We start from the raw sequence: 9,882 nt of genomic DNA, 5'->3' as shown, positions 1-9,882 counted from the left end.
GGAATACAGGCAGCTGATTGCAGGGGTGGACCAGCAGTAATCATAGCCTCTGACCCTGCTGCTCCTCAGGGTAAGGAAACAGCAAACCCATCTCTCTAGGAAGGCATCTATGGCAGCATGGTCCAGATGGGGGAAGCATTTTGTCTGCATTTGGAAAATCTTGGAGCTACTCTGCCTTACAAAATGGCAGAAACCAAGTGGCAGCACCCCACAGTCCCTGAGCAAGGCAGTGTCTCCCATGTTTGCAGGGACTCCTAAGGAGACAACATCCTTTCTTCTGCAGAGGTCAGGGCAGCAAAGCAGCTCTTTCCAAAAAAGCGACGACTCACAGCAATACCACAGCTCTCATAGTCTGTTTCCCACCATGAAAGCAGCAAAAGCAGTGCAGGAGGGGAAAAATAGGGACTTGTAAGGATTGCTCCACTTTGAGTACTGCTAGGTGCCGTAAATTCCTAATTACAGATCAACCATCCCCACAATTCTACATGGACAGCCTGGTATTACAGTTGCCTTTTCTGACTTCGGCACAGTGCGGCTGCAGGCAGCTGCCCATCAGCACACTGACCACCTCTAGTGCTACACAGGTTACCCTGACACAGGGCTCCAGAGTCTGAACCAAGACCCACTGCACAGTATAAAATATGCCAAGATATTTTCAATGCAGAGAGCTTCAATGCTGTAAGGAACAGCCTTGCTTTCCACACATTAGCACATTGAAATCTGCACAGCAAGCCTGTCAAACAAAGCAGCTGCTCTCTGGCTCTCCTACACCTCTCCTCAGATGGAAGAGCTTCAATTATGTGGCATGTCTGCAGGATTTGAGAGTTAAAAGAGCTGCTGCCATATCACATACTTCAACCTTTTGCCTTCCTCCAGGCACTGCATAAGATGATCTGATGCACTTGTCTGTTCATTTTCATATAGAGGCTCAGTGCAAAAGGTTGCCCTCAGAGTTTGTTTTTCCCAGCAGGGGTGTAGGAGTACAAAACCAGAAAGCTACTTAATTACCGATTCCCTGCCCCTACATTTTCATACTGGGCAAGATAAGTTACAAAAAAAATATCTTTTCTAGGAGAATACAACCAACTGAAGAAAAAAGTAATTAAAAGTAACTGCAGTGTTCAATTCTAATTAATTTTATACACGATTTCCAAGACATTTACATACTTACAGTCTTTAGACAAATACTACCACACTCCATGATTTTCAGAAAGAAGGATGGGGCATCTTTCACAAATAGGAACATTTGTAGCTCAACTCAGTTGCTGCTTAGATACCACAGTAACAGCCGTGCTAAAAGGTTTGACTAACTCCCACCGATTTCAGGGAATTAACCAAATCAGAGCCAAAACAGGTACATCAGAATGTTACCTTAACTTGTAATCACCTCCTGCTTTCTCAGTCACTCTGGCAATGTATCAATTATCACCATGCTCAGATTAGCTTCTGGTTCTAAACACGCATTTAGAAAGATGAATCTTTTCCCTTAAAATAAATTCTACAGCATAATTAGCAGCAGGTACTAAATGCTTGTAATCCACAGGCATCTTCCAGAAACAAATAAATTTAAGAAGGTGTCAGTTCAAATGGTCAAGTCTGAACTAGCTGATAGTGTCCTGAACCTTTAAACTTTTGTTGAGAGCAAAAGACACAGGAGACCCACAAAGGTCTGTAATCAGAAATGTCAGAGTAAAAGAGCATAAAGTCTTGGTTTATATGCACCAGAACTACATCAGCACAAGAAGCAGAGTGATGTAAGATAAAATTTCCTGCAAGAATATTTCAGTTAGCTTGATTTTTATCATCATCCCTGATGCTTCCAGTAACCTCAAGAGATCGTAAGATTAGAGGACTTGTAGAAATGGCACTTCTGGCATTTCAGCATTCGCCTGACATGCGTTAACACAAAGGACAAATGAAAAAAATAATCTAGTTTGGAACTTGAGGAGCTATCCTGCTCCAGAGCTAGCAGGAGGAAGAAGGAGCCAGAAGGCCTAACTCAAGTGCCAAAAGTACATCAGGAGTATCACACATCTTCTGTGAGATGCAGCTTATATCAGGAAGCTCGTTAGAAGTGTGTATGACATCGAGAGTCAAGGCTGGAAATCAATGTCTGTTAGCTTCACATCACCCATGAAACCTGCTCTCCACCCCACGTTAGTCTGTCTGCTGCAGACTGCTGACATATTGGCTTACATGCTCTTATGGAACAAACTGAGTCATGCTGCTAAGACTTGAAAATAAACGCTTTTAAAAAAAGCTCTGCATTCTGCAAGCAGTACATCCAGTTTCAGAAAGCTGAGCCTCATGATACATACACTCTTGCCCATTTTTGCCCCCAAGATTACCTCTGGGCACCAAGTCATTTCTGCATGCAAAACGCAGTTGTGAAACAGACAGCTACATGCACTCCGCTTTAAGAAAAGAGTTTAAGCCTTTTCTTAAAGGCCTCTTTATTTTTAAATTCCTTCAAAACATAAATTAATTTAAACAAATCAGATGCAAAACACCTGCATTTTAAATTAGCATATATTTTACTGTATCAATCACAGCAACCTCATACAGTAAGATACACAAAAATAGAGCATGGTATCACTTCAATTCAACACAGTTTTGTACTACAGTATTCCATGACATATATACACAGGACTTTTCTTTTTCAAAGCAAGTATAGTCCCTGCTATGTTCACCGTAAAAATTACGTGGCATCACAGTTTTAGTTATTCACTGTAGTGTGAGTAGCCATATGGAAATTGAACTAGTGAACTAGAAGATACACTGTATAGCAGCCAAACAGGCATGACACTTCAGAAGATGAACAAAACCAAAATAGCCACCGAAATGAAAACCAACCTTAGACTGTATTTTAATAGTAAAATTGTTTTTGAATTCTTCACTATATACATAATGTATCTACATTTGTGTCATATTTATATATATATATATTTTTATAGAAAAACATACAAGACTTTGAAAACCTTAAAATCAGTCATCTAAACAATATTCACCCCAACCTTCAGGGTCAGCAAGGCAATACTTGCCTGTAACATTATGTTCGGTTGCAGTCACTTGATTCACAATTTTCCCTGATTGCTACACACATGCCATTCACTTTGTTTCTTAGTGCAAACTGTACAATAACTTAACTGTTCTCAGCCCTCTGTAAGACTCAGGTTTCATCTTATTTCCATAATACTTCTGACACCCATTTATGGCTAAAATTATTTTAGCTATTTTACAACATTAGCCTATATAGTTTCCCCCTCTACCTACCTCAAGACCTCCCCCCACCCCAAAAATGTAAGACAAATGATCATTCATGCATGTTTCTGTCACACAGGGATCGATGGACATTTAAGTTTAGAAGCCTAGACTCTAACAGTGTCTAAAGAAAAACCCTAAGTGAATAATTTTAGTGCAAAGTGGACGACACAGTTTACATCTCAGCTAGAGTTTTTTACAGATATTTTAAACACATTTAATTCTGCACATCAGATTAGGTTGCCTGACACTTTGTTCTAACCAGGTGTTCTAACTAGGTGGAATAAGGAAGTTAGAAGGATTCTTGTGGGTTTCCTTTTAATAAAAAACTAAAGTCTATTCATAACCAGGTATTGTCTGGGGGTCAAACTGTACAGAGCCTAGCACGACGGAGTCCTGGTTCTCCGCTTGGGTTCCTATGTGCTACAGTAATACAGATAAATCTTACTACCTGATTCACATCCATAACTGATGGGTTTACTTTAACAGGAGTCACAAATGAGGTCTGATTTTTAACCAGGCCAGTGCTTTACTTGCTGGACTACACTACAGACTTGGCAATGAATTTGGAAGCAAGCATAACATTTATACTTACAATTTCCATAACCACAAAGGAAAAGCGTGCACTGAGAACCAAAATCCTGCAATTCTTAGACAAGACTCCACTCAGACTAGTGGTAGCCTTGTCAGGAGAGAAAAAAAAAAAGAGTCAGATTAAAACCCAAAAATTGATCAGTCTGCCACAGTGACTATAATAAGCTATGAAATACAGTACAAGGAAAAACAAAAAGTCACCTGAACAAATAACCCAGAGAGACTTCATAGTTATAATGATTCTACCAGTTTTAAGAACTCAACATATTAAATATTTATTAAAAATAAACTGTTTCCAAATACCTATTTACAGTACAAAGAACAGTACTTAATACATGTGCAACGGAAAGTAAAGAAAAATCAGTACTCATCTGAAAGGACAACACTCCAGGCATAATTTAAGTAACGTAACTACAGGTTCACCTTTTTGAACTACCATATGGTAAAACCCAGTAGGATGAAATTGGCAACACCAGAAAATAAAGCACAAATTGTCCAGATTCAGATTCTATAACCTTGAGATAAACAATAGGGAAATAAGGGGAGAAGGAAGAAACGTAAAGACAAAAGGAAGAGATGCTGTTCGTGTTTGCATTTTGGAGATTTAGAAATGCAGACATGCTTGATGGCAAAACAAGCCATTCACATCTCTCTTGCACATTTGGGAGTCATACTTTAACCAAAAACCAGCAGTGGTTTCATCACTCATAGAAAAGGAAAACCTTAAATTTCCAGACTTTACTTTCAAGCCTTGCATGGTTTTATTTGGGCAAGGAGATGACTGCAATGTAAGAGAAAGGTGAGATGTCACTTTTCTGACATACAACAGCTGCCAAGTTTTAAAGAAAAAAAAATGTGCTCTTCTCCCCCTTAAACTCAAAGGTAATGATCATTCAGGAGTTACCTAAATTATAGCAGCATGAAATCGAATGTGTCTGCAGCATCTGTGAAGCCACAAAAATCAAGAACTGGCACCTGATCACTGAACCATGGTTCCAAACATTTGGATGTGTTCTTTTGGTAAGAGGTCAGTGTTATTTTCTTATCAGTGGAGTCAGAACATTAGTTAAGATAGCCCTTTCCCCTCCCCCTTTCCTTCCCCTCCAAAACAGACTAATCGAGTCTATCTATAAACTACATGGGACAGCTGGGACGATTTATAGTTTAACTGATTGTTAGGCATGAATCTGTGAAGCTCGCTTTTTCTGCAGCAGGGATCATAATAGTAAGCATTGAGGCAAGTGTCACATGAGACCTTTGAGCAAAACGTGCAAGTGTTTGCAGCTCCGGACCGGTTACAAAAGCCGCAGCGGGAGGTGCCTGAAGATTTGGATTTTGAACTGAACTGAGCAGCTCTCTCTTGACTCTGAGTCTGTGATGTGTACTGAGATTTCTCCCTTAAAGACGCAGGAGGCAAGCCATCGTTTGGAAGTGGTTTGATTGAATAGGCGCTCTGTTTCACTGCTGGGTATTCCTGCCTAGAGTTGTACAGATTGTCACACTTTTGGCAAACAGAAGTGCCACAAGGTACGCCACAGTTTTGGCACTTGAGGGAAGCTGTCTCTTTGGCTAGGTGGGTGCGTTTGTGGTAAACAGGGTTGGCATCATTCTTTAACAGCCATACATCAGGCTTAATAGCTTCTTGTCTTTTAAAGTTTAACATACTTCTAGAATCGGAATCAGTATATAAATCTAAGTCCTCTTGAGCAGAAAAATAGGAGCTGTAAGGGACATTTGTTCTTAGCATGCCATTGTGATGAGAAGAAGTTGGCAAGAATTCATCTGAACACCCATGTGGGGAGCTTGACACTGTCAGAAGAGAGGGTGATGGACGGATAATCTCATCTTTAATATCATCTTCTGCATCAACTAAAAATGGTTCTTTCCTGAGACTCAGTGAGCTCATCAAAGGTGGTTTCTTACTTTCCCAATAATTATCATATGTGTCCACTGATTTAGAAGGCTTGCTCACCTTTGGCTTGAAATAATCTTTAGAAGCCCGTTCACTTGCTGATTTCTGGAGTACCATTCGTGCCATGGAAGTGTTCAAGTTCTCTTTGCACTCTACCCGCCGTTTCATGGCTTCTGAGCAGCCTCTAACATCTTCAGTGCTATTTTTTCGTTCATTTATGACATCAACCTCTGAATAACCTTTATCCTTCACTTGCAAGTGTATTTCAACAAGCTGCTCACATTCCACTTTGGCCAAAAAGAGTTCAAATGAAACCATTTTCACTTGAATGGCATCAACCTGCTCTTTGAGCTTATACATTGTTCCCAGTTCTTGAACATAGCCCATGTAGTTCAAGATTTGCCTTACATCATCTTCAGTTAGAGCAGACTTTACATAATAAACAAAGGGTCCAGTGTAGGTCTAAGGGGTTGGGGGGAAATAAAAGGAAAACTAGGTTACAAATTCAGTGGTGGACTAGATGTTCAGATAATTCAGTGACAGATACCATATAATTAAACAGAATAATAACCACAGTGAACACATGCAACTCCCATGGCAAGATGAACTCCATTTCTGTATCCCTCCTGCTCAGCAGATGGAAATTCTGCATGAGACAAATTCAAAGTAGGAGAGTTTCCATTCAAATTGAAATCCTGATTAGCATAATGTCCTCCCTGTTGATTTAAATCACTGTGCTATGCACTGGCATTAACTTTTACGCATATCACATATGTCTGCATTTACAAGCAAGCCTACCATGAAAGGTAAAAATCAGAGATTTCATGTATTGCCCCTGGACAGGAGCTAGCTAGAGGTAACAGGAGCTCTAAGTTACTGTGGAAGTACCAAAGTCCTCTTCAGTTCAGCTTTAAATATACTGTACTATTACTACACAGTTTCAAATGCCTGTTTCATTTCATTTTTGTATTAGGTCAAGCACTAAAAACGACCAAAAATCCCCAAAAATGAGTCTGTGCAAGTTGAAAAATCCTTAGCATCTGGCATATCTGAGGTATGCTCTTAGCTCAATTCAAACTGGTTTACCTTGGAGGCAAGAGTAGCCTGCCCACCCTATCTTTGTATAGAACAGCCACTGGATCCACAGTGCACAACCAAAGTCAGTACTGGCAGTGCATCAAGAGCTATCCTCGACGGATCAACCAATGTTTCAAAGGCCAAGACTTAAGCATAAGAAGAAAAAAATTTATATAGAGAACTTGAATAAAGGTAGTTCCCCTTTAGGGAAATAATGTTCAAATTCTTTGCTAAACAGTGAAATAGCATCTTTAAGAAAAACAAATAGAGCACACAACCCACAGATTACTTCAGACACCTGTACCAGCAGTGTTTTCATCCAGCTTTCAAGTATCAAAACTGTTCTTGTAAGCCACCTGCAGCATTCATCACTAAAGTGCTGCAGCAGTTTTGAATAAGCATATAGGAAAAGGTAAAAGAGAAAAATCAACAGCAGAAAACTCACTATCTGTCTTCCAGCACCCAAGCCGAGCAATGTACAAGTTCCTACTTTTCCCTCTGAGATCCTGGCATAGATAAATAATTTGAAAGTACATTAAAATCAAAGCTTTGTGAATTGAGAGCTGACAAGCAGGTAGAAGATACTCTGGAAACAATGCTTTTTAGAGAAATTCCTTTACCATCATATAACTTGTGAAAACCCCAGCAAAGCATCCACTTGAAAGCATGCAATGGCTGTTAGTACTTGTGCTCCATTAATAGCTGTTCCAAGACAAAAATCAAACTTTGAGTGAGCTTCAACACAACTTGACCACTCACCCTAGTAAAAGCATCTCAAAGTAGAAATTAAGACATTGTAACAGGCTAGGCTGGACAAAAAACTTAAATAAACTCTTCCTCTATTTTATGGTTACATTATAAATGCAAATAGTACTTGTACTTCTGCTCTCGGGATATTCTTGCCAGCACAACACTTTACACTGCAATTTTCCTGTGGCTTCTGTTTACCAACTGTATAGAGACAAACATACACATCATGCTAATAGGTGGAGGGAAAAAGACTTTAAAAGAAACACATGAAGAGTGTTAAAAGAGAGCAAAACAAATCATGTTCTCACTACAGCCACACATCAAACGTCTTACCTTAATATTTTTGAACTCCTTTTTCCAGGGATAAAGGAAGAGATTAATCCCAACTGTCTCGAGCATGCTGAATGCGTTATGTAGAGAATGTAAACTTGAGGATTTCACAGACCTCAGTGAGTTTTCAGCCATCTCGTAGAACTTTATCAACCGGAATCTATAAAAGGGATCAATTTTGGGAAGGCAAAGAAAGGCTGCGGCTGCCACTCGCAAATATTCATCATTAATAGGACGCTGCTTGTTGTCAGAGGCACTCAGTTTGCATTCATGGAACTGTACATACTTCCTAAATAAATCGTCTTTGTATTTTGAATCCATTGAAAGCAGTTTTTATCTCACGCTTGGGCAGCTACCTCGTCTCTTTCATGGCTATTCGGCAGTAGGTTGATTATCTGGCATTAAGAATCTTCAGTAATGGCAACTCTTCTGGAATAAAGATTGAAAACAAAGACAAATCAACATAGTTGCATAAACCCCAGATGTCCACAGCACCCATCTGCTTCACAGGATTCCATAAAATGGTTCACAGAGCAGCAGCTCCCAGAACAACCTCTTTAGATTTCTGCACAAGAAATGAGAAGTGCAAGAATGTACAGAAATGCTGTTGTCCTGCTTTTCACTGTCATTCTCTACTCCTCTTCCAGTTATGCAGCTAAAGCAGTACAACAAACCTACACCCAGCAAAGCACCGAGAGTTTGATGCAATAAAGCCAGGACTGAGGGTTCTTCGGCTCAGGGAACCAAGGTAAAAGTAACTCACAGCAAAAAAACTCGAAAGGAGAAACAGGATGTCTTAGGGAGAAACAGGAGATTTTAGGGTCTCTCCTCTGCATTTTATTTTGCCCTTTCAGTTCAAACATCTTAAACATTATATTAATCAGTCACTGATTGGGGGTTTTTTTTGCCCTGCACAGTGATATAAAGATTTTTAAAAATCCTCTAAAGAAGCTTAGGAAAGCATCTATTTTTTGTCTCCTCTAGTGCCCCTAGACTTGAGCAGATTTATTTTGCCTTTCTAACACCTCCTGCCACTCACATTCCACCTGATGGCACACCCAGGCCATCCCTGCTCTGGGAATGCTCTGCAGCCATCCTACAGAGAACACACTCCCTGACTGCTGCAAGCAACAGCCAAAGTTTCAGCTGAATACTGGCAGTGCAAAGATGACTGTAATCTTTTCAGCAAGAAAGAGCAATACCAACCATTTATAGCTGCTTTATTAGACCAGAGCAAAGCCTTCCTGTTTTTACATCACGTATGCTTTTGTTTGCACGGATAGTTGCATTAAGGTATATACTCATCTACATTTTCACCTCACTGAGATCACATACTACACAGCAAAAGCTGGTGGCAAAAGAAGGTTCCTAAAACTACCAAACCCGAGGTAATGAGCAAGCCAACGTACTCCATCTCGACTGCCTGAGGAACCTGTGATCAAAAAGCAGACCACAGCCTTTGCTTTTTAAATAAAACCACAATCCAGCCCTTACAGAATTCCCAGCTGTGAACCACAGGGAGGGGAGGCAGGAGAAATCAATGCACTGTTTCGGTTGTAGTCAGTCTGAAACAGCAGTTCAGGAAAGACTTTCCACCCAATATTAACTGCAGCTGCTAGAATGCTGATCAATGCCCCCACACACTCCTGTTAAAATGAAAATCACTGTTAAGAGCAAAATTAAGTGAATAAAAGGAGCCATAACATTAATTGGGGGGGAAAAAACCCAACACAAACCAACAACCAAGAAACCAGGAAAACAAACAAACAAAAACCCCCCAACAGCCTAGCAGTTACTATTACTTGATGAAAGGCTGCACTTAATGACAACACCATGTGGGAAAAGTTAACTAGCAGTTCAGTTTCTGCTCAAAGGCGCTCTGCTCTCGTTTCTTCCACCGAAAATTACACTGATGTCAAGACACAAGCTGTGAATCACAGGAAATGTGGAGTTCTAAA

At 40.1% G+C, this 9,882-nt stretch overlaps 1 protein-coding gene across 1 annotated transcript; it reads right to left on the bottom strand.

Moving 5' to 3' along the window:
* Window positions 1–4,114: 4,114 nt before the first annotated feature.
* Window positions 4,115–8,354, bottom strand: SPATA2 (spermatogenesis associated 2). Its single transcript, XM_010020207.1, has 2 exons — window positions 7,928–8,354; window positions 4,115–6,229 (listed from the first exon to the last, which is right to left on the bottom strand). Exons 1-2 carry the CDS (start codon window positions 8,243–8,245, stop codon window positions 4,979–4,981), a joined length of 1,569 nt encoding a protein of 522 aa, XP_010018509.1. The 5' UTR covers window positions 8,246–8,354; the 3' UTR covers window positions 4,115–4,978.
* Between the last annotated feature and the right edge of the window lie 1,528 nt (window positions 8,355–9,882).

Source organism: Nestor notabilis, unplaced genomic scaffold (genome assembly GCF_000696875.1).
Source record: "Nestor notabilis isolate BGI_N333 unplaced genomic scaffold, ASM69687v1 scaffold30308, whole genome shotgun sequence".
Lineage (NCBI taxonomy): Eukaryota > Metazoa > Chordata > Aves > Psittaciformes > Psittacidae > Nestor > Nestor notabilis.
The sequence above is the reverse complement of the archived record's forward strand: the minus strand, read 5'-3'. Positions and strand labels throughout refer to the sequence as shown.